Source organism: Nansenia antarctica (genome assembly GCF_963989245.1).
Source record: "Nansenia antarctica genome assembly, chromosome: 8".
In the NCBI taxonomy this organism is placed as follows: domain Eukaryota; kingdom Metazoa; phylum Chordata; class Actinopteri; order Argentiniformes; family Microstomatidae; genus Nansenia; species Nansenia antarctica.
The window spans coordinates 28,212,054-28,237,767 of record NC_137678.1 but is presented as its reverse complement, the minus strand read 5'-3'; the positions used below and the strand labels follow the sequence as shown (position 1 = coordinate 28,237,767).

The window sequence follows — 25,714 nt, the reverse complement described above, 5'->3', positions numbered from 1 at the left end:
GTAACACCACATACTTTAATAAGAGGCTTTGATAAAACTGACTTTTTTTGTGGAAAGATTACAGGTTTTCCTTTCTCTTCAACATTGTCAGCAATGTGGCAGCCAAATTTCTCCCACCGTAATACAAATTGAATAATGTTATTTAAATGCGCAGGTTATTATTTGTATTTCTAAGAAAAAAAAAACGAAACTATCACTGTTTTCGATCTACTTTTTCATAGAAAACTATGAAACAGACAATAAATGCTCATTCTCCGAGGTGCATATACTGATACTGCTTTACTGATGCTGGATTTCTGTTCAAATAAATAGGCTTGAATATAGTGATGTGGTTTTGATACAAGCGTCGGATCAAAAATAAAACGTCATATTGACAGAAATGACGAACTGCCGCTGGCATAATCCCGTTTATGTTTTGTAGTACTGCGTGTCGTCCACGTTAAACATGAACTCCATTGACCATAATGCATTTGGGGAAGATTCCTATTTGTCGGGAGATGTAGTTCTATAGTCTTCTGCGATTTGTCAAAAGTCTGTCGAAATCTATGATAACTGTGAATCAGTTTGACTCTTACCTCTTTAAAGTCTACTATCTCAATATGTGGCGTGTAACACTTATCAATGGTTATCAATGATTCTGTAGTTGTGTCGAGAGAGACTCGTCGTAAGGACTACACGTCCCACACTCCCTCAGTTTTAATCAAGTCCTCCACTCACATCCGGCCGCCTCGTTCTCCGTCGTTGGCAGCAGGACTGAGTGGAAGCAGCAGCAGCAGCAGCAGCAGCAGCGATGTCAGTCCAGGTCGTGGCAGCAGCGAAAATGGCCGAGGTCGAGTTAAAAGACACGGTCGTCCCCAGCAAAGACGTGACCCCCGAGACGGAGGAGAAGAAAGGTTTCGGTAAAAACGAACCGAACGCCGAACCTACCGTGAGAGCCGGAGACCCCAGCCCGGGCATGCTCAGCCCGAACAACCCCGTGAAGATGCCGCAAGCGTCCGCGATGAAGCGCACCGACCCCGGGCAGCAGAACGGAGGGGGAGGAGATGCGTTCGTCAACCGCGACGGGACGGTGGCGGAGGCGCCCAGGATGAAGAAGGTGAGGGGGGGGGACGTGTGTGTGGTGGGACGCTCGTACATACCCAGCCATCACCTTGTCTTGAGATGTCTTAATTAACTGACAAATGTGTCTTAAGATGTCTCGAGACAAGGTGATGGCTGGATATGTAGTTCTGTTCTGTTCTGTTCTGTTATGTTATGGGGGTTTCTTTAGTGTGGGACAAGCGGAGCTGCCTGGAAGTCTCTGGTCGGCATTGTGTGTGACGATGGAAGCTTAGCATGATGCTAAACAGACTGGTAGCTTTGTCAGCTCTCTCTCTCTCTCTCTCAGCTTGTCCAGGAAGTCTTAGCTTGGGTCAGAGATGTGTCAGTGTTTTTTGCTAACTCTGTCTAGATGTTGTGTTGAAAGACAACAGATCTCTGTATGTATATATGTATGTATGTGTATGTATGTATGTAGCATGGCCAGGTTAGCTTAGGACGCTTTGACCGCAGTGCGCCTCCGTCGTGGCGCTGGACGAGAAACGCCGATGTTGTGGAAACTCAGTTCTAGGCAAGTGGTGTGTTTATAAACGTGGTGATCATGACTTGTTATTTCTCTTATTTTGGGGGTTATCGTTCTCTTGTGATTGTAGGGTAAAGGGATTCACGTTCAGCAGTCCTTTTCCCCCACATCAGCAGCCAGCAGGACATAAATATGCTCTGGAGACCTGTGTGTCCCCCCTCATAATATGCCCATCTAGATCTAGAAATCTCTCAGAACAAGACCAGTTGCATTTCTGTTAACCTTAGTGAATCAACCTGCTGATGGACAATGACAACGTTGCCAGTGGTGTAGTCATGTGTCGATTGGATTGAAACACTGCCATATGATTTATTGACATGTGGGGTTGGGGGACCAGCTGTCCGGATCAGGAAAGTAGCAGCTTTGGTTTGATTTGCAACAGCAAGGTCGTTCAGATAGTCATTAGGCAGTATGGTATAAACTACAGTTTAGCAGTCTTGTTCCTATGGCATTCATTCACTCGCTCCTTTTATTTATGACCATCGATAACACAATTATTTGACAACTAAAAAGGCTACTTTAATTTTAACCATTGGTAATGAAGGGATGAGGAAATGAATCTATTTTTTGAATTGGGGGCATACGTGTGTGCCTTCTCTACATCACCTTATTGTGGTGGCCATTTCATAGTTGATGCCTTTTGTTCATTGGTCTGTGGTCAAGCATGTGTTGTGTGTTAGTAGTGGACATGGTGGTAATTGGCCTAATTGATGCTAGTAGTGTGGCCAATGGTGATAATTGGCCTAATTGATGCTTGTAGTGTGGCCATGGTGATAATTGGCCTAATTGATGCATTGCAGCTCAAGTGTTTTTATCTTATCAAATGTTATGTTTTTCTACCTTTGGTTTACCCTCACCATATCAGCAGCACAGTGAATCTGTGATCCTGTCACACCGTTGTTACCTATTTCTCATAAGCCTTACTTAGCTTGAGGTTAAACAGGTACTTAAGATGCGTCCTTCAGGCTTACCTTTGTACTCCTCACTGGGATGTGTATCATTAGCTGTTCCAATAGTACACACCTCCTCCCTCTCATTCCTTCTTTACTGCTCACTTGTCGTGAATGAATCTTATCTTCTCCGTCTCAGAAAGTTATTTTCAAACAAGTGACTAATGGGACCAAGGTTCAAGGAAAGGAGCCTTTGATCCAGAGTCTGTGTTGACTGACCTGGCGTAGCGTCGGCCGGGTCGAAGTGTCGATAAACAGTTGTTTATGATTAATAGTCTGTGGTCGCTGTCGTATAGTTTCTCTCAGTAGGTGTTTGATGTCCTTTAAAGAGGAAGTTCATTACTGATGGTAATGGATTTGCGTTCTGGTATTCAGGATAAGAAGTTTGGGGTCGGTGTACAACAATCGTGGGTTCTTAGGTGTCTACGTTTGTGCCTTAGTTCCCCATGGAAGTGGTGACAGTGGTATTTGGGGATCTATGCCCCCAACAACTGATGGAAACAGAGAAAAAAACAGACGGAATAAGTGACATAACACCCTCCCTCACAGTTCCATTGTCTGTCCAGTGATAATCATCAGAGTGAGGTAAGTGAGGGAGGTAGCGTGAGCTGCACGGCACCACCAGATGGTCCATTCGCCCTCCTCCCCCGGTTAGAGATAAGAGCCGCTAGCCAGCAGTGCGAATTGGACAGGACCGGGCCTCCTATGTACACCATCAGGAAGGGGGAGTGGGGGGGCGGCGGCGCTGTATGGCGTAGGCCTCAGAGTTATTTAAAAACCGGTAACACATTGAATTTAGTGCGATCTGTCAGGCGCCAAGTCTGTGTTCGTTTTTTTTTAATGCAGTGCACTTACCGGTGACACCACAATCACTTTTCCTGAGGAATAATTTTGTTGTTTTGATTTTATCATTATGATTTTTCTTTTTTTTAATAGTCAGTCCCCTATAAAAAGCCATCCATTAAAGTGATTTGTATCCGGGGGGTCCACAGTTACTGAACAAGTCACGTGTGCATTGGAACCGAACAGGAGAGCAAGCACGCAATAGGCCCTATTCCTATTTATAGCCAATGCGTGCTTTGTCAAGGGAGTGTGCGTGCGTGCATTATGTATATAGGCTAAGGCTGCATCTGTTGAAACCTCCCGTGCATGTAACTCCAGCAGAGAGGCCGCCACCGCCGCGGCCACCAGTGAGAGGAGCAGCAGCCCTCGGAGCAGCCGATGTTGGCGGTATGTGCGCACGGATGGCTGATTTTAATCCATTGCCTTACAATGTCACCACACAGGGGATTACGGGGGGTTTTGCTCTCTCTCTCTCCGCTCTAGGTGGGCAGATGTTAGCGTTAGCCTAGCTTAGCTTCCGGACGAGTTGGCTGAGATGACTGACCTGTGTCACCCCCCCCCCCACCCTTGCCGTGGTGCTGCCGGCCAGCGCTGATGAGACCTAGAGGGATCCGTTTGGCGCTGTCAGGAGGAGAGGATTAGCAGCAAGGGGGTGTAAGATCTTGGTTTTAGGTGCCGTGCGGGGGCTGAGAAGGCCGAGGCGCTAATGTGCCCATCTTCACACTGCTGCCGAAGGGCCAGTGCCAAGTTTCCCAAGTGCTTACGACTGCTGCTGAGGGGTCATAAGTTATCTCTGTTGTGTAATGCCCACTCTAGGCTAAAGAGTTCAGGCATCAACACAGAGAAGAGCATAAGAAGAAGAATGCGTTCTGACAATATTTTCTTATTCGAGTCGAGCTTCGGGCGGATAATGATGGCCTTCCGTGTTTGTGTGTGTTCCATCCATCTCAGGATCAACAGGGACGAACAAGTGTCCTGGTCTGCCAGTATGAAGTAATGTTGTCATTAAGCTGCTGTTCCTAGTCGGGCTAACAGGCTTACTTTGCACCGGGGGGAGACCTTTAAACGCCCTGAAGACATATGGGGAGACAAGGTTCAGGTTTTAAATAGCTAGACTCATAAAACCTCCCGGTTTATAAATGTATTTGGCTACAATGTCATGATATCTTCGTCCTTCGATCCGTTCCAGGTATTTGGTAGCGCCGAGGGCCGAGGCTATTTGACATTTGAATGAAAGGCTACATTATGGCAGTTTGCCTTATGGTGTGTTCCATCTAAGACACGTGATTTATTGATAAAAACAAACAAACAAGGAAAATAAACCGGGACGAACCTGAAACTGAGATCCCGGGTTACGTAAGATTTTCCACATCGACTTGGGTCAAGCCCTTTGGAGTCAGACCCCTGAGAGGCACCTGTGGGTGTCTAATATAAGAGGGCACTTATGCTAATATTATTGCACTCCGGTTGATGACCTCCTGCAGCGCCTCACTGCTCCCGAAGGGCAGGAGAACAAGCCTCTCCTTCCTGTCCTCGTGAACCACCGTCTCTCCCTCCGTCTCTCCCTCCGTCTCTCCCTCCGTCTCTCCCTCTGTCTCTCCCTCCCTGTGCTCATCCTGCTTCTGCTGAGACGGAAGAAATAAATCGTGAATGGACTGCAGTGTTTCCTCCAGGAATTTTTACAATGGTGGCGGGTAGCGTTGCACGATTTTTTCCGCGTGCACGCGCATGAAACGCGCACGCGCGCTCAAAACAACGACGTAATTTCAGCCAAAACTCGAGGATGGCCCAAAAAAATTAAATGTTTTCCCGTACTTCTCCCGTGTGTCTCTTATTGTCTGTGTCTGCATGTTTTTCCAGCATGTAATTCCGTTGTCAATAAAAAATTCGTCTCCCCTTCTTTTCATTATCATTATGGAGGCTTTATGGTTGTTGTAACTATTATGGGAAGCGGTTGACACAGTAGCCGCTTTTCGTGTACGCTGCAGTGGATCCCTTCACAACGCAGAAGAAAGAGGAGAGAGAAAACATTGTCAATGTGCAGGGAAGAATCATGTATCAGCAGGGTTCAACAGTAACGCTTGCCTGGGGCAAGTAAAAAAATTCGCCGGGTTTGTTTGCGCGAGCCCGAAGACGCTGCTGGATCCTGGATCTGTTTACCTGTGTGCAGGAAGAAAAACAGACGGAGCAGGCGCCAGACCAGACTAGATGATTGTGGAGTGAAGAGATTATTAAAGCGTACGCGATGCGACGGGTGATCGACAAGCACGTACACTTTCATAATATCTTCACTCCACGATCATCTAGTCTGGTCTGGCGCCTGCTCCGTGTTCTTCCTGCACACCGATGCACAGATCCAGGATCCAGCACCGTCGTCGCGCATATTGTAACATTTGAAGTAGTTTGTAGACTACACGCAGCCTAGATGTATTCGACCAATCACAAAACAGTTTTGCAAGCGCGTCGCTTCGCGCTTGTGGGTGTGTCTAGCGATGTGAAGGTCTGAAAAGCGGCCTAAATTTTTTTTTTTTTTTTTTTGAGAAATCTGAATGGTGGCGGAGGAAATTCCATCGTGGCGGTCCGCCACGATGAAATGCATGTAGAGGAAACACTGGACTGCACTTATATATAGCGCCTTTATCCAAAGCGCTTTACAACGGCCTCTCATTCACCCACTCACACACACATTCACACACCAATGGCGGCAAGCTACCATGCAAGGCACCGGCCCGCTCACTGGGAGTAATTTGCGGTTCAGTGTCTTGCCCAAGGACACTTCGACATGTGGCCAGCCGGGGCTCGAACCGACGATCTGCCTACCTTGCGATCATTAGACGGCGGCTCTACCTCCTGCGCCACAGATGCCCCACGTGCAAGAAACGTGCAGTGCTCCTGTGACCCCCCCGGTGCTGGTGGTCCTCCCAGGCAGCACTGCAGCCCTCTCAGGGAGAGAACCTCTCTCTGCTGCTCTGACATCCCTCTTAACCAGGGACCATGGCCAGGGACCTGCAACTGGAAGCTCTGATTCAGTGTGTTGGCAGAGGCGGGGGGGGAGGGGGGGGTGGGGGGGGTGAAATGACAGACCTTGGAACAGCAACAGAAAACACTTACTAAGCTACTTCCTGTGCCATGAAGCAGCTCCAGACATCTTGGCAGTGGCCGATAAGCACATACTCATGCTTTGTGCATCGGCATGAGTAATGTTAGCCTAATCCTTCTCCTCCGCTGATAGAGGGGGCCAATTTGACTTGTACGACTATTTTATCAGTTAGAGATCTCATAGAGTCTCATTGTTGTGCTAGCTTCAAGGTCAAGGAGGAGCAGATTCCTTTTTCAACTCTTCTCTTGTCAGTCAAACCCCTCGTGTCTCCGTGCTCTGTGTCCAGTGTTCCATGAAGACCTCATCCCCCCGTGGCGTGATGACCCATGCTGCCTGAGATCTCACCACCTGAGAGGCCCGCCCCCCCCCCCCCCGGCCCGGTCTGTCGACAGGCAGAATGTGGCACCGTGGTGTGAAGTTTGGAGCTCACTCTCACTCGCTCTCGTGGAATGCAGAGAGAGAGACTGTCCTGCTCCTCATGAATCTCCCTCTCCTCCTCCTCCTCCTCCTCCTTCTCTCTCTCTCTCCATGTTACCTTGGCGCCTCTTTCTAAACACGATTTCTGAGTATCAGTGGATGACGGTTGTTGCCATACTAGACTGGTCTGTTGTCTCTTGTCTCTGCTGCCTTGAACCCAGCAGAGTGAGACCCAGAGGAAACACGACGTGCACTTGGGATGTGCAGACAAAGCAAACTAGGCGAAGGCGTAAAGCTTTGTGTTACTAGTTATTGAGTGGTGAGGATAGCAAACCCAGTTAGAAAATGTCCCACCTTCTTTCTCGTAGGTTAGTTAGCAGGCACGGGCCACCAGAAACCAGCGAGCTCCGGAGAGGTCTCCCTGGCCTGCCTATACAAACAAGGAGAGGAGCGGCTAGCTAGCGCCTAGCTGAGGAGACCCAAGCGTGAAATGGACACGCTCGACTGGGGCTTGAAGGAGAGAACACTGGGGCCTGGGGTGCATGTGATGTGGTGTTCATTAACATGGAGGAGGATGGGTGGGAGTGGATGAAGAGAGGGGGTGGGGGGGAGGTGAGGTGTGTGTGTGTGTGTGTCTCTCTCTCTCTGTGTGTGCGTCTCTCTCTATGTGTGTGTGTGTGTCTCTCTCTCTCTGTGTGCGTGTCTCTCTCTATGTGTGTGTGACTCTCTGTGTGTATGTGTGTGTGTGTGTGTGTGTGTGTGTGTGTGTGTGTGTGTGTGTGTGTTTCAGAGAGTGTGATGGTTGTTCTCAGGACAATTTACTGAGCTGGAACATTCTCTCTATGCTGGGCCGTACTGCCTCCCTCCTGACCGGAGTACAGGAGTCAGTGGCACTGGGGTCTTGTGATCCTCTGACCGAACCACCATGTAACACATCAGTCCGCTCTGTCCCTGGTGGTGGAAGCTTGCAAGCACTGCTGCTACTACTACTACTACTACTACTGCTACACACATACACTTTTTCTTTTGTCCCCTCCATGCCTACACCCCAGTGCAGAACTGTGTGTTCCAAAAATATATTGTTATCCCATATGGATATCTGCTCTTTTGATGTCTGTGCATAAGGCTGCTATTGAAAAACGCAGCTGTGAAGTGTGTTTTTGGCACAGTGCCTGTTTACTGCACTTAAGTTTTAGATGGGTTATCACTGTGTTTTAATGGCTTTGGAAGTTAAATCTCTCTCTCTCTCTCTCTCTCTCCGTCCCTCCGCTTCCTGTGTTCACCTGAAACCACCCCTTTTTACTCCAATGTCTTTAATCCACGGCCTGAAAACCAAACAAACCAGGACGCCAGGCTGACTCACCCCACTTCCTGTGCGTGCACGGTTTACACGCCATTTGTGTTTTCCGTGGTTGGAGGTTGAAGTGTTATTCACTCCGTGTTTTTCTTACAGAACAATTACTGTGCAGCGCGTGTGTGTCACCTCACTCCCATCCGTCCCTGCTCGGGAAAGTTCGCGTGTTCGTGTTCGTGTTCTTTTCACACGGGTCGGGGGATAAACATCTCTCCACAACTATCTCTAACATCCACAACTATCTCTGTGTGCAGCCAGAAGACCACACAGACCGGCAGACCCCTGAGAATGTCTTGTCAGCATCTGTGTCTTGTGTGTCTTCACCCCCCCCCCCCCCCCCCCCCCGTTGTCACATGGTACTCCAAGCCCTGGAAACAGGCTTCACGTCATGACATCACACATAGGGTCTTCAAGGCTGGAGGGTCCTCAAGTTCTTAGAATGTTGGAGTCGGGAGAAGGTCGATAATGATTAACGATAATGCATCACCGCCGGTTTCCAGGAAAATCAATTAAGGTGAATTTCAGTGATGTCAAACCAGTGCAGAGGTGAGTCAGGTGACCAAGCCAAGACCAGCTGCTCAGCTTGTGTGTTTCCTGCCGGGTAGGGTTGGCGGAATTCTCGTAAATAAATAAAACAAAATAAATACATTGGAAATAATCGGAACGTTTCGTGAATTTTGCCATCCTAACCGTAGGGGGTCTCGAGCTCTCAGAACTGGTCTCAGCAGTGTCAGTGTGTCGGTGGGGGAACATTTCCATTTCCTCCAGTTAGCCTACGAGTAACATTAATTCGCTAGCTAACGAATTGTGTTTAGAATAAATGTGTGTGTGTGTGGGGGGGGGGTGCATACCGAGTGTACATTAGGCCCTCTAGACAGTACGTGTCTCTCACAATGGCCCTCTCCACCGGAGAAGGAATGCAGGGCTGCTCAGACAGACACAGGGCCCTGGACAAAGACCAGGCATTGTGTTCAGAAACTGCTGCCTCACCAAAGGGGGGAAAAAAGCACTGTTCTGTCTGCCTAGTATCCTCCCCGCCACAGCTCAAAAGGCGAATGCCGCCGACCGCCGTGCCTCTGATAGTGCTAATCCACTGCCCTGGGAGATACCATTCTCCCAACGTGGGGGGGGGTAGTAGTAGTAAAGTGCTCCAGTGAGCTAGGAGCTAGCTCCATCTGTAAATCAGCTCCCTTTCATTTAGTTTCCCCAACCTGCGGCCTCTGCCGCGCGGCCCCAAGCTGTAGATAACATGTGGGCATCTGTTGCGTTGCAGTACATGCGCCTGGTGTCCCACAGCTGTTGCTTGTTGACAGTGAGCGGCAGGACATTTTTATTTTATTTTATTTATTTATTTTGGGTCGTTTCGTCTTTTCTTTTTGGAAGAAGGAGAGAGGGGGGGCAGCGCGCCAGGACACGTGCACGACGATGTGGAGGGTGTGATGTGGACGGCTAGTTTGCACGTCGCACCCCCAATTAAATAAAGAGCACACCCTGAAATAGCACGACGACCCTATGAATGACTCAGTGCCCTGTGTGTGTGTGTGTGTGTGTGTGTGTTTCTCTCTGTGTGTGTGTGTGTGTGTGTGTGTGTTTTTCTTCTTCTGATTATACCTTTCAGCGAGAGGATATGCCATTTTCAGAGGAAAAAATGTCTCCAAAACATGTAATTCCCTCAATCCTAAAACTCCTCGTCTCTGGCTTTGCTGTGGGGCAATAATCCTTAAATGGCCGCCCTTCCTGTATGATTTTCAGTTAATTTGGCACTCTGGGCTTAGCGCTAGAGACAGACTGAGTCCTCCATCTGTTACGGCCTTGCTAAATGACTGACCGTGTACCTGCGGTTCGGGGTATTTATTTTGGTCGTTCGTCGGTTGGAGAACTGAGCAGCTAGTTCCATCCGAGCTGCTGTGTGATCCTGCATTATCTCCCTATTAGAGGAGAGGGAGGGAGGGAGGAAGAGAGGCAATCGTATGATGTATGCGAGGTCGGGGATTGGAACCGGTCATCGTGTATTGATCTCGCGTTGCTTTGATAAACAAACAAAAAAACAGTAGTGGTTGGATCCCACCCACGATCGATACTTGACAGGGATTGGTTGGTGTGAATAGATTGTTGTTTGATTGTGTAATCAACCCCATCACACCAATGGCCCTGGGGGCTGGGGGGTTGAAGCTGTGACCTGTTTCTGGTGCACACAGAGACCCCCCCCCCCCCCCTCCATCTAAACACACACACACAGAGATAGTTGCTTAGTTTGTTGACCTGTCCCAGTTGACATTCCAGGTTGTTGTCTTGGGTCCAGAAGTAAGGGACAGTTGTCCTCCTCACCTGACTGTTGTGTGTTCGTTAAGGTGCTGCAGGTAGCAGGTGTACACGTTCTTTGCCTGGTCCTGAGTCGCTGGGTCTAGCTAGACTTCCTGTTGGAGAGGAGAGGACAAGCAGACTGAAGCTAGTGATGCTATAGGGGTACTGTTGTGTTGTATGCACTCTGGGGAGGATGGGGGTGTGTGTGTGACGGCCTGCTTGTGATTTGTGCTTTTCTTATTTGCGAGAGCGCTTGTCTGTATAAATCATCCGGGCACTGCTTTGTTTTCCTTGCATCACCAACCCCCCCCCCGGGCATGGTGCTGGGCTCCCACTCACCCAGGAGTTAATACAGCGCAGTACACTGTCCTCCACAGCCATTGGACGAGAGAGAGACTAGCTTCGAGACGCTATTGGACTCCTTGGAGGTGTGTGTGTGTGTGTGTGTGTGTGTGTGTCATCGATAGGACGTTGAACCGGTCTGTTGGATCCCTCTGGCGTTCACCAAGGGAGGCGTTGACCACAGTCCTTCCCGCTCGAACGAACGTGTCGGACGTAGCTGGTGGTCATGTGGTGGTAAACCCACGTCGGTCGCGACCTGATTAAGATGCGACTCGAGCCCTCAAGGACCCGAACGTGCCCTAGACCCACCCCCCCACACACCCACCCCCCCACACACACCCCCACCCACCCAGCCAAGCATCCAGCCAGGCAGGACCACAGGCTGACTTCAGATCAGACGTGGGAGAGTGTTTTCACTCTGATAACCCTCCTCCTCCTCTGCTTTGAAAATGGCCTCCCAAGGTCAGTCACTGCAGGCTCCCATTTTCTCCGTGCTTGTTCTGCTCGTTCTGCTCCCAGCCCAGGAGGAGCAGCCAGCCACGGACACAGACATGGGGGGGCGGGGGGATTCAAGCAGCACCGAGTGAACTTCATAAATCAGGAGGTGTGTGTGTGTGTGTGTGTGTGTGTGTGTGTGTGTGTGTGTGTGTGTGTGTGAAAAAAACACTGCACTCGATGAGGACATTGTCATATTCACAACCAAGGCCAGATTACAAGTCCTTCCTACCAGACTCAACCTCTCTATTTGGTTTCCTTCCACTCAGGTTCCTCATTGCTTGCACCACACCACAGAACAGGTTACAGAAACACTATCACACATCTTGAATGGCTGTTATGTTTACAAAGGAATGTATATAGCACGTCATGACAGAATTGTGAGCCTTATAGTAAAGGACATATCACTCCACTTCCCAGTTACAGTGAAAATGTATACACATGCTTGTGTCAATGCATCTATGTTCAATTTCTGTAATGACCAATGTCACTTTTCACAGTTGTCTGCTAACACACCAGATGTTGTTGTTGTTAATGAAGAGTTCAGAGAGGTGTCTGTATTAGAGGTAGCATGCACCTTTGATATAAGCCTAGAGGAAGCCTTCATGACTAAGGTCATGAAATACCAGCAGCTTGTAGATACCATCTCAGAGCTAGGCTATAGGTGTACGCTATTAGTCTTTATATTTGGCAGTCTTGGACATGTGCACAGATTGGTTGTCAGAGGACTACATCTACTGGGAATGTCCAAGGGAGAAGCAAAAAGGCTCAGCAAGTATTGCTCTGTCTCTGCGATTATTGGCAGCCGCCATATATGGCGGAGACGGTGTTACTTGTACCCGTGAGTCTTGTCCTGTTGTATGTAAAAGACATTGTCCATGTCTGTTTGTGAATGCATCCCATCTGTGCCTTCAGTATTTGTGTCCCTGTATACTTGTTTCTATGTGGACATAAATAAATGATTAAAATGTGTGTGTGTGCGCGCGCTAGGAGGAGCAGACAATACAAACGAACAAAAACTAATAATTCAGTAAAGCACTAAAGGTGTTTTGGACACTGCGTGTGTGTGTGTACATGTGTGTGTGTACCGAGGGTGGTACTGGAGCCATCATGTCTGTCAGAGTTGGTTAGTATCTGTCTCCCTGGCCCTGGACGGAATCACCGTGTTTGACATGGTGGAACAAAAACAAACACACACACACACTGTCTCTCTAGGCCCTGAGATACGTTCTATTCCTGTTCCTGTCTAATGGATGAATCATTTAGATGTGGGTTGTCTGGGGGTTAATCCAGCCCACACCCTGGTTCTGGGTGCCAATCTGGTGCCACTCACAGAAACCGGATCTCCCTCTTTTCCGGTCCTGATGTCCCCTAAACTGGCTTAACTATAATAATCCAAAGTTTGTACGTCACAAAAGTGAATTATGATTATGAACCTCCCCTCTCCCATTGCACTTTGCGCCCCTCGCCTACGCTAGGATAATTTCGTGGGTGTCTGACATGTTGATGGGATACAAGAGCCCTTTACCAGCTGTCAGAAAAGGCCCAAATTAGCCCCCAGTATGAGGCAGCGGGTCTTCCCTCGCACCCCTGCCCCAGCAGAAGGAATGCAATTGAGTACCAAGGAGCTCCCGTCACCCCCGTGTCCACTTTCAGTGGGTCAGTGGCGTCTAACGTATACAATTAGAAGCATGGTATCAGGGATCCACCCTTTCAACAACTTCCCTGACAAATCACGAATGTATGACTTGTGCGCTCTTTGCTCATTTTGTCAGTTGAACACTCGGTTTAGAATAACTAGCCTACTGGGAGTAAATACCAGACTGAGAAATGAAATGAACGTGGAATGGTCGGTGTGGACCCAGAGGTGACGGCATTTTCGACAAATTCTTGATTCTGAATATCCTTTTTTCGAAGTGTAGCCCATCACTTGACGTCTTCAGTTATCGGTCGCGAGAACACAGAGAGCCTCCCGTAAGTAGCACAATCCCCGAAGGTCAAATGTGCGTGTGTATCGTAAATAGTTTGTTATCTGCTGTTTTGATACGGCCAGTGTGGTGCTATAATACCAGTAGCACTAGTGGGAGAGAGCCGGTAGAGAGAGTAACATGGCTTTGTTGTGTAAGCTAGCTCTCATCTTGTTTTGATGGAACAACAAAAAAACCATTTAGTTTTCCAAGCTGGACCTAGTTCTCCGTATTTAGTGGACAAATCCGTCCGTCCACCCAGCATGGGTAACACGAGCACACGCTGTTCCATCTCCTCTGTCTCTCATCCATCCTGCCGCTTCGCTTAATCACTTTGTCCTGCATTATCTTGGCCTGTTTAGAACCAGTCCTCTATTAGAGTGCTACTCCGAGAAGGGGGTGCTAACACACCACACACACACACACACACACACACGTAATATATATGTACTTCAGTTAAGGCTGAATGAAAGCGAGTGGATCAGGGCTCGACATTAAGGCTTGTCCGCTTGTCCGGGACAAGTACATTTTATGTTTGGACAAGTGGACTTCCTCCTGCAGTTGTCCGATGGACAAGTCAAAACAAAAAAACAAATCAATATGTATTAATATCTGCAAACATTAATTCCTCCTTCCGATCTGAATAGTAAAAAAAAATAGCAAGCAAAGCGATGCCACGCCTCATTCTCGCTATTTCAGTCTCTCGTAGTTCGTTATCGTCATAGTTCGTAAATTCGCTCAGAGCGCACACTGCGTTCAACGTCATAAAGAGACCAAGTAATTTGATTGGACAAATGGCATTCCATGAGTGCTGATCAGATTCCAGAGCGAGTTTACGAACGCAGCCATAGTGTTGTGGGTCTCCTGTCACTAGTGCCATTCACGTGAACGTGACAACAGCCCGTGGCAACAGCCCGTCTGGCACCAACAACCATGCCAGGTTCAAAGTCACTTAAATCACCTTTATTTCCCATTCTGATGCTGGTTTGAACTTCAGCAGATCGTCTTGACCATGTCTACATGCCTAAATGCATTGAGTTGCTGCCACATGATTGGCTGATTAGGTATTTGCGTTAACAAGCAGTTGAAAAGGTGTACCTAATGAAGTGGCTGGTGAAAGTATAATATATTATTATTCTTAATATTGCTTTTTCAAAATCTTTGGATTTGGACAAGTAACTTGAGCTCTAGGACAAGTAAAAGATAAGTTCACTTGTCCGAAGGACAAGTACCTGAAAAAGCTTAATGCCAAGCCCTGCTGGATGGTGCTGTCGTGTGCGTAGCAGATCTCTCTAACCTCTGTCGTCCTCCTCGGGTGGCGTAAGCAGGAGAGTCACGGCGGATGCGAGCGAATGCAGGGAAATGAGAGGATGATGGGAAGGATGAGTGTTGTCATGGGCGACCTCAAAGAGCGGCATACACACACACGCTTAGGGGTGGGACGATTAGAAAATGTCATGTCACGATTATCGTGGGCAAAATAATCGCGATCCACGATATTATCGCGAGAATGAAAAAAAAAAAAAACTTTTTTTTAGAATGCCAATAAAACACACTGTAATCACTTTAACTTAGATTTTGTTGTATTTTTATTGAATCATGTTAATAACATTAACATCATTTTAAAAACATCCTGACAAAAATAAAAATCCTAACCCTTAAATAAGGTAATGATAAATTATACGGTATCACTGCATAAATAAAGGAAAAAAATACTGTCAAACAAAACTTGAACACTGACACTTTTCTGTCATCAAACTGAGTGCTAGCCTTGTGGCTTAGAGACGTGAAAGCTTCAAGATAGGTTAAAGTGCAAAAATGTCAACATGTTCACTTTTTCTGCCTTTAGCTGTGCTCGGAGAGGTGTGAGTATGTGCCCACTGGCACTAAACACTCTCTCTGAAGGAACACTAGTTGCAGGTATGCATAGAAGCCTGCGTGCAACCCTGGAAAGGTGAGGCAATGGACACGGGGCCGATGCAGCCATGGTGAGAAGGCTAGCATACGTTAGTGACTGACTGACAAGGCTGACTTGACAGTCACGTTACCCATGCAGGCTGAACAATCGCGCGAGACACATTTCTGTGAGGATATTCGCGCGCGGCTCATGTGAGAAATCTCAATTATATTACTATTTATTTATAACATACGATTATTACATCCTCCCTCTCGCCAGTTTGGGGCAACATAGACTTCTCCCCTGGTGCCACGGATAGGGGTTTCAAGCGGTGGGACAGCAAAGGGATGGTTACTATCGGACATTTATATGATACGTAAATACTACTTTCATTTGACCAATTATGTAAGAAATATGACCTACCATGAAATGAGTTTTTCAGATACCTTCAGATACGAAGTTTTTTAAATAGCCAAAAAGACACTGGCCTCTGTCACCAACCCTCTCCGCTGGAGGAGATAGTCTCTGCTGGAAAGACGAGAGGCATTCTGGGGCTTGGGTATAGAGCACTTTCGAAATATGATAAAGGCAAACCTGCATTTACGCCCAAAGACTGGAATAATGACCTGAACATTAATACTGATGCAGCAACTTGGTCACTAATATGGCTATCGGCAAACGACATCTCAATCTGTAATAGGACGAAGGAAACGCAATTTAGACTACTACAACGTTTGCAGATTACTCCCCAACTTAGACATAAAATGGATCATAACAAATCGGAAATGTGTACAAAGTGTATTACCGAGGTTGGGAGCTTTGTTCATTGTGTTTGGACTTGTAGATATATAGATGATTACTGGAAAGGTATAGTGGATAAAATTCATCTAATTCTAGATGTTACATTGGATAAGGACCCCATGTGTCTATTGTTTGGGTTGCAAGACAAACAACTTAAAAGTATGCATTAGGGGTGGGCATCGACGATCGATAATTGATCGATAAGGATCTTGGTCTTATTTTTGGTCGATCACAAAATAAAACATTTGGTCGATCACAAAAAATATTTTTTTTTTTTTTTTTTTTTTTTGTGATCGACCAAATGTTTTATTTTGTGATCGACCAAGATCCTTATCGATCAATTATCGATCGTCGATGCCCACCCCTAGTATGCATTCCAAAAGACTTCTGTGTATCCTCACTTTTTGTGCAAGGAAAAATATATTGCTGAAATGGATAGACTGCAAACCGCCTACAATAGCTGGATGGCACAAGGTAATTTTTGATATGATTCCTATGGAATATCTGACATATAGGTATACGTGTAAGATAAAGACATTCTATAAGATTTGGTCTCCGTTCTTAGATTATATTGGTACCAGACTGGCTGCCATTGTAATGAAAGGTTTGGTGGATTACACTCAAGAAAGTACACAAGACTAATGTGTAACAGATCTACAATGTATGGGTCACAATATTATTTACTGTGCTGGTGTTGTGCTGCCGCTGTGTTTAGGACTGTAAGACATGGATGCTGTCTCCGATGGGGGTGATCCCCCCATATATTATGGCATTTGTTGTCATTTTCTTTTCTGTTTATTTCTGATATGTGACATGGCCTCCTCCCCCCCTGTTTTTTTGTTTTTGTTTTGTTTTGTTTGTCTTTGTTTTTTGTTTGTTAGTTTGTAAAAAAAAAAAAAAAAAGAGAAAGAACATGTTCTGTTATTGTTTATGGACAATGTACTGCATAACAAGTTTTCTACTATTAATGGGACAATAACCTCCCCCACGGATACTAGTTGTTGTTGTTATGTCCTGTTGTGTACATGTCTCTGTGAAACTCAATAAAAAATATTAACAACAACAACAAAAAACACACATAGGTCACATACATTAATACATTCAATAAAAACAGACAGATCAAATCATGATACAGGTGATGGTACTCCTGCTGGGCATTGCTGCCTGACGCACCTCCAACAGTGCCTTTAGAACAGGTGTGCTGTGACACCTCACTGAACACCTATGTGGGCCTAACTGGGTCATCAGCTGGGGACCACCAGTCAGACAAAGCAGTGTTTATAAAATGTAGTGCCTATTTAAAAAGTCCAGTCATTTAAAAAAAACAAAAACAAAAAAAAAAAGCGATGACAATTATTCAACTAATTAAAATTCTCCACGATAAAAATATCGCGGGTGTTTTTATCGCGATTAACGATAAACACGATAATCGTCCCATCCCTACACACGCTACAGCCTCTTCACTCTCTCTGAAGACAGGCCTACTACACACACACACACACACACACACACACACACTACCACCTCTTCACCCTCTCTGAAGACAGGCCTTCTACACACACACACACACACACTACCACCTCTTCACCCTCTCTGAAGACGGGCCTACTACACTACAGCCCCTTCACTCTCTGACGACAAAGGGAGAAAAAGTACTGTAGTCCATTTTCAGCTTAGTCGCTGTCATCCTAAAACATCTTTTTTTATCATTTGTTTATTTATTTTTTTGTAAAGTCCATTTTCGGCTTAGCTGCTGTCGTCCTAAAACATCTGTGTTCTTTCACAACAGCTGGGCATTCATAACCTCACTTTAGCTGCCATCAAAGCCTAGGCTGTTAGACAATAAATGAGTTCCCTGAAAGCTTTGCAACACTTAAAGATCATTTTTAAAGCCGTTGCCTCTCCGGTTGAACCCTGTTGCGGCGGTCGTGTTATCTGTTTGTTTACAGTCATTACGCCTCACTCGTCTTTGATGTTGCCAACCATTAAACGCTCGTTTGCGCCTGCTGCCCAGTACCCGCTCTTGCCAGTGCTATGGGGGGTACGGCCCGGCGGGCGGTAATGTGAGACCCCCCTCCCTCTCTCTCCGGCTTCCCGGAACAGCCGATTGCCCTAGCAGGTGTTGACACAACAGTCAAATGTGTCCAGTCAACGACACACCGAGGTATGAAGCGCCACATCTTAACTGTTGTGGGTCAACAACCACGTGTGTCTTTCTGAGACGCTCGTGTGTCTTTTCTCGCTTTTATGACCCTAGTAGAATTCACTGGAATCTTCTCTGACCGCCCCAAGACACATTACATTGACATTTAAGGGTATTTAGTTAGCAGACGCCTTTGTCCAAAGCGACGATATACCACGATAATAAACGTATATAGGGATGTCCCGATCCCATTTTTTCACTACCGATACCTGGGCTTCAGGTATCTGTGATACCGATATCAATCCGATATTTGTATTTATTGTTTTACTCCTGAATAATAACATACTTCCCCAGTATATAGTCCACAACAACAGTTGGCTATTAAAGACTGCCAGCCTTTATTCAAGCAACAAAAACAGTACTCTGCAGTACTCAGTGACCAACTGGTTTAAAGTTAAAACTATTTAAACTGCAGCATTCAGCATTGTAGAAAAAAAAATGAGTTACTGTCAGATTTCTAGTTTTAGTGCCTTCATGTTTTTATTCTATTTATCTTCTCTTACAAATGGCAAATCAATTATAGCACCCTTTTTAAAAGTGTAGCCTAGAGACGCCCGCTGGTGAGACCAGAAACCAGTCGCAGAATCGAAGGGGTGTCAACAATATCTGCTTTTCGTTTTTTTCATAACAGGCAACTTGGAAGTTTTAAAGTACCACTCGATATAATATACAACAGTTTAACGATCACTAAATACTTATAATCTGTGGGTTGGATTTAGGGATGCTCCGATCTGGATTTTTGGGGCCGATACCGATCACCGATTTTTTTCCTCAAGATCAACCGATACCGATACCGATACCGATTTTTAAAAAAATACATAACTGTAGGCCTACTGACTGGATAGCCTACATATTTTTTGCTTTTTAGACAAAAGTTTTGATCCATTAGGCACCAAGCAAACGCAGACCCATTTTTATGGCATAGTAAAAGTCTGGCCTATCACCCAGTTAGGGCCTGAAGCCCAAGTCAGTCGATATGGCTGTATAAAAGACATCATAAACGTGGCCTTCATGGTTTACATACTGTTACATCCTCCTATGTTTTCTGTTCAGTTATCTGTCTTCCCCAGGGGGAAAAAAAAAAAAAGAAAAAAAAAAAAGATCGTTTTTTGCGATCGGCCATTTTTACCGATCACCGATCGAGTCATTTGGAGTGAAATCGGCCGATTTAAATCGGTGGCCGATAAATCGGCGCATCCCTAGTTGGATTCACTGTTGCCAGAGGCTACCGGTAAGTGATACCTGGCTTGTAAACATAGTGTAGCAACCCTGTTCATTAATGCTTGAGTTCATGTTCATGTTCGCACTGTTACTGTGTTGTGTGCCAATGCACCCCTGTGATTGGTGGAGGTCAAGGGGGGGGGGGGGGGGGGCGGGTGCTGTGTGTGTTGAGACCGTTGGGAGAGAGAGCTCCGGTGAACTAAGAAAGTTGTGTATGAGATAGTTTACAATTAAACGCACAGATTACACGAGAGAAGCTATCTGTCATTATTTCAACCACTGACCAAGTGGGGACGTTACAATACTTTCGTTTTAGAACGAAACGTTAGCCGCTAGCTGTTAGCAGCGTTTTTAGCAGTCACCATTCTTGAGCAAAACATTGATACAAACAAACATTCAAATACTCGTGTCGTCTTGAATTTCTTTCCGATTTCAATGTATGACGCATCATTTGAAAGCTTACCATCTGTAGTTTCAGACTATGTAAACAAACGAAAAAATACGTAAGCAAATGGTTTATGATTTCACCAGCTAGCATCATGACATTGTCAGACTCATTACACACAGGTAGCTACTAGCCAACTCTCATGCTCGTGACCACTGACTACTACTGTTGTCATCACGTGAGTGACACGCCGGATCGCGAGCCCCAGATCGCTGCCTATTTTTTTTCTGGTGCGATCTGCGATCCAGCATTCAGGACCGATATCGCGGCGATATGCGATATCAATATCGGATCGGGACATCCCTAAACGTATACGTACAAATAAATGAGTACACAGTTCAGGATAAAAACGTAACTAAAGTGTATCGTGAGCGCAACTGACAGGAGGAAGGGGAAGCTTCATAAGGAAGACAGGAAGCGGGTTAGGGAAGTACAAGACAGTGTGCAAGACAGGAAGTACGACGGAAGACAGGGAGCGGGAGAGAGAGCGGCTCGTTCCACCAGCGGGGCGCCAGGACGGTGAAAAGCCGTGACCTCTGACCTGGCAGCACAACTGCTGCCTCCCCGCAGAAGCGGTGGTGCCAGTCGGCCAGCAGAGGTCGAGGAGAGGAGTGAACGGGCAGGTGTATGGGGGCGGGGCATCTCTTTGCCGCCTGGTAGGCGAGCACAAGGGTCTTAAACCTGATGCGAGCTGCTATCGGGAGCCAGTGAAGGGTACGGAGGAGAGGGGTGGCATGGGAGAAATTTGGGGAGGTTGAACACCAGACAGGCAGCGTAGAGTTCTGGATGAGCTGCAGAGGTCTGACGGCGGGGGCGGGGAGCCCAGCCAGGAGTGTGTTGTTGTTAGGGATGTCCCGATCCGATACTGAGATCGGATATCGACCCGATATTGGTCCTGAATGCTGGATCGGAGATCGGACCAGAAAAAAAAAAGGCTCCGATCCGATCCTACTGTCATCCGCAGTCAAACTTATGTGTATAAGCGATGAGAGAATAAAAACAGTGAACAGAAACACGTGTCGCAGAAATCCTTCACGCAAGTCCTATATGCGCTTAAAATGCGCATAGCGCTTCACGCGAGTCCTATATGCGCTTAAAATGCGCATAGCGCTGCGCTGTGTGCTTCCGGTTTCATTACAAAGAGGTTAACCCTATGTGCCTGACGTCTAACAACATTCAAATTACTCTAACTTCATATTTTTTCGGATTTCAATGTATGACACATCATTTGAAAGCTTATGATCCGTAGTTCCAATCCACAACACGTCGCATTTGTTGCTTTAATAAAGGCTGGCAGTCTTTAATTTAACTGTTGTTGGTGTGGACTATATACTGGGGAGGTATTTGAATGAATGAATGAATGAATGGTCTTTATTGTCATTGCTACAGTACAGGTACCAAACAACGAAATTTAGGAGGGGTGGCTCCCCTGGTGTTAGGAAAAAAAAAAAAAAAAAAAAAATATTCAGGGGTCAAAAAATTTATACAAATATCGGATCGGTATCGGTATCGCCGATACCCGAAGCCCAGGTATCGGTATCGGTATCGGTAGTGAAAAAGTGGGATCGGGACATCCCTAGTTGTTGTTGTAGTCAAGGCGGGAGATTGAAGAAGTTGAGCTGCTTCTCGGGTGAGGAATGAGCATATCCTTCTGATGTTGTAGAGGACGGATCTGCAGTAGCACGCTGTGATGTTCGCCGCACTAGATAAACAAGATTTATAAGTCGCTGTCGAGGATCACCCCGAGATAAGATGACAGACGATAAGAAACGGCAAGACGCCGATAAGAAACGATGTTAGCCACGTTAGCGCACAAACAGTTCGCTTACTCTATGATATCTGTATCTTAGCAGTATAAATATTCAGACTTTAAACCCCCCACCCCCAACAAACCCCCATAAATCACACAACCATAAATCTCTGCACTTCCACAGTCCGGCGCCGTTGAGAACAGCCTCTCACCAGCATGTGAACTGAATGAAGGTGACCCCAGGTTATACTTTGTATCTGAGTCAACAGCCAAGACGGCAGGCAGCAGGAGCAGCAGCGCCCGTCTCTGGTTGGACGGTGTGTTCCCTGCCAGCCTCCTGTCTGTTTGCCTGTGAGAGCAGCCAGGTCCCCTCAGGAGGGAGTCTGAGGGAGGAGGAGGAAGTAAATAAGCAGCCTGCAGTGTCCCCCCTGTCTCCCCCCCCCCCCCCCTCCTCCTCCTCCTCCTCCTCCTCCTCCTCCTCCTCTGTGGGGAACACATCCTTCCTGTTGACAGCCTAGTGTCTGTGATAACCAGGGGAACAATCCTGCCCAGAGATTTATTATCGTTCGCTTGTGTGTCTTAGTGTTTATATATATGCAGTGTGCCCTGTGTAAGTAATGGGGCTGTAAAGAATGTTTTCTTCTTTGGTGCTTCTACACTCCCAATTGTTTGGGTTTTAAATCAAGCAAGTACTCTGCAGTTAAAGCCAAGGTACTGTTCGGCTTTTATTTGATGGTGTTTGTGTATTGTTTTTCGCAGTTCCGCCCGAAATGACACTTTTACACACGATGATAAACATAATAATTAAGAAAAAGCCCAAAACAAAACAACTGTCCCACAGATCAGGGACGTTCTCCAGGAGGGAGGTGTGAAGGTGTCAGAGGCTACCGTCCCACAGATTGGCCGACATCACCAGCCGAACTACAGACTTTTAGACTAGAGTTTAGACTAGACTAGAGCCTTTTAGACTAGAGCTCTTTTAGACTAGAGTTTAGACTAGACTAGAGACTTTTTTTAGTTTGCACCTCCAAAAAGGTCAGGTCATAGTTTGCTAAAGTGCCTAACAAGCCTCTAGAGGTCTGGAAAACAGTCTTGTGGACAGAGGAGACAAATATTATCACGTACCAGAGTGATTGTAAGAGGGTTGTTTGGAGAAAAAAGGATCCGCCCAAGATTTACTGAGCATACTGTGATGCATGGAAACACGGGTATAGCCTAGCTACCGCAAGAACTGTCTAACTCGTCTCAATTGATGATGTTCCTGCCGACTGCAGCAGCAGAATGTCTTCTGAAGTGTACAGAAACATCTTGTCCGCTCTAGTTCAAGTATGCCTCCAAGTGCCTTCTTGGGGCGATTCATCATACAGTAAGACAATGACCCAAAACATACTGACGTAGTAACTAGGGGGTTTTTCAGGGCAAGTTTATTAACTGGCCAAGGGAAGACTTCAGATTTAAATCCAGTTGAACATGCATTTCATTGCCTGAGGAATAACATTTTACGCAAAAGACCACAGAACAAGAAGAAGGCTGCAGAACAGGCCTGGCAGAGCGTCACCAGAGAGTATACCCAGCAGCGTCTGTTGTGGTCAACTGGTCGCAGACTTCAGGCAGTTGTTGCATTGTTGACCAAAAACTAAACATGCATACTTCATTTGGAAATTATATGATAGTTTCCCATGCTTTTGGGAGCCCTGAAATGGGGAGTATTAAAAAAATAAAGTGTTGTACTTTCTAGATGGTGAACCCAATCTGAAAAAGAAAACCTGAATTAAAACTGATCTCTACTTTTGACCTTAGCTATTGTTTGATTTCATTTTCTGTTGGAGTATAGAGCTCAACAGAAGACTCAATGCTTCCTCTTTCCTCGTGTGTGTGTGTGTGTGTGTGTGTGTGTGTGTGTGTGTGTGTGTGTGTGTGTGTGTGTGTGTGTGTGTGTGTGTGTGTGTGTCGGTGGTGTGTGTGTGTAAATCTGTACAGCCAGTCCAGGAAGTAGACTATTGTCTGTATGATGGTGGTACAGGCGTTGTAATGTTGGGTAGGTGTCAGGATGACGGATTCCCTCATCCTCTCTGACAAGCCCAGTAGAACAGGGTGTTAGTGTCATTAGAGCACAGTGCCACTGGCACAGTGTGTGTACACCTCGCTGAGATGGCAAGAGTCTCTGAGAGAACGCAGCTGGTTCTGAGCGGCGGGGCTCCTGGACAGGCCGTCACACCAATTCCGGTGTGACCTCACCAACCCCACCAGCTCAAGTCCAGAAGCAGAGCGTCCAGGTATAGGCCTTTAACCCTCTTATTGAAGGGTTTAAAAACACTAACTGTGTATATTTCCGTCTGCGGCATGGCTTGTCCTCGTGTGTCCCAGCTTCTCTCCTGTCCCGTGTGTCTCCTATTCAAACCCTTTTGAATAAAAGGCGTCTTTCAAGAAAACGGAAGGCTGTGGCCTGGGGTGGTCTAGCACCGCGGTCTACAGTGCACACATATGCCCTTGTCGGCATGGGTTCGAATCTGGCCCATGCCCTGCTGACATGTCCAGGGTTTTTCCTGCATAGAGAATTATGAGGCGGCCGCCTCCGTCATATTTCTAGCCACCTCCAGCTCTCAACAAAACTCTGACGGTCGTATTTTCTACCAGCGTTGTAGATTGGTAGATTGGATTAGATCGGTGGATTTCTGTCATTTCTAACTGCAATTGCGGCATTGCGCCGACGTGGTGGCGGGGGCCTTGTTTCGCAAATAAGTTAGCTTTCGTTTTTGCTAGCGAAATAGCTGATAGTTGATGTTGACTGCTCAAGGAAAATACATATTTGAAAGTACAGAATGCCTGAGAGCCTTATATTGCATTATATTGCATTATATTTTGATTGGTCATCTGGTGCCTGAATATTATATTGTGTTTTCCTTTACATAAATAATGACATTTCCACCATAAATTGATGCAGAAATGGCACAAATTGGTGCATCTAAATTCACTAGAATGCAAGAAATTAAGTGTTTGATGCTTGTTTAAGGACCCCCAGACAGCTAGGGATGCTCCGATTTATCGGCCACCGATTTAAATCGGCCGATTTCACTCCAAATGACTCGATCGGTGATCGGCAAAAATGGCCGATCGCAAAAAACGATCTTTTTTTTTTTTTTTTTTTTTTTTTCCTGGGGAAGACAGATAACTGAACAGAAAACATAGGAGGACGTAACAGTATGTAAACCATGAAGGCCACGTTTATGATGTCTTTTATACAGCCATATCGACTGACTTGGGCTTCAGGCCCTAACTGGGTGATAGGCCAGACCTTTACTATGCCATAAAAATGGGTCTGCGTTTGCTTGATGCCTAATGGATCAAAACTTTTGTCTAAAAAGCAAAAAATATTTAGGCTATCCAGTCAGTTATGTATTTTTAAAAAAATCGGTATCGGTATCGGTTGATCTTGAGGAAACAAATCGGTGATCGGTATCGGCCCCAAAAATCCAGATCGGAGCATCCCTACAGACAGCCCCGCTTCATGGGTCCCCCTGATGTCAAACGCTTCTGGTACCACCTCCACCTCATTTTGAGCCAGGAAAAACCCTGATGTCCTCTCTCCCTTCTTCTCCTTATATCCCTGTCAACTAAAATGAAAAATATGAGTGGGACTGCCCCACTCAGAAAAAAAGAAAAGAAAAAGAAAACGGAAGGCTGCTAGAACCCCCCCGTCTGAAAGCAGAGGTGTCGTGGTGTCACTGCGTCAGCCATGAAAGACTTGTCAGACTCTTCCTGTCATGCAGATCTTACGTGGGGTTTCAGCAGCATGAAGACACGCACAAAAAAAAAAAAGTTTCTCACAGCTCTCTCGACAATGATTGGCTGTTGTCTTGTCAACCGGGAGGAAGGAGTTTGAAGATTCCGGAATGAGCCATGAGTTCACTCGGCTAGACTGGACCGTCTGGTCTGAACAGGTTTCTGGTCGTTCTAGAATGCTGGAAGGTTCTAGAAGCAATAGTCGAGACACCTCCTCCAGT

The 25,714-nt window shown here is 46.4% G+C and overlaps 1 protein-coding gene across 3 annotated transcripts in view; it reads left to right on the top strand.

The window, feature by feature from the left end:
• Positions 1-790: 790 nt before the first annotated feature.
• Positions 791-25,714, top strand: part of ahcyl2b (adenosylhomocysteinase like 2b) — a gene marked incomplete at both ends in the record, with an annotated part of 60,731 nt that continues 35,807 nt past the window's right edge. For all 3 annotated transcript variants that reach the window (XM_080537949.1, XM_080537947.1, XM_080537948.1), the window contains one exon: positions 791-1,096. In XM_080537949.1, the coding sequence (XP_080394075.1) occupies positions 791-1,096 (306 nt within the window). The remainder of the gene's footprint in view (positions 1,097-25,714) is intronic.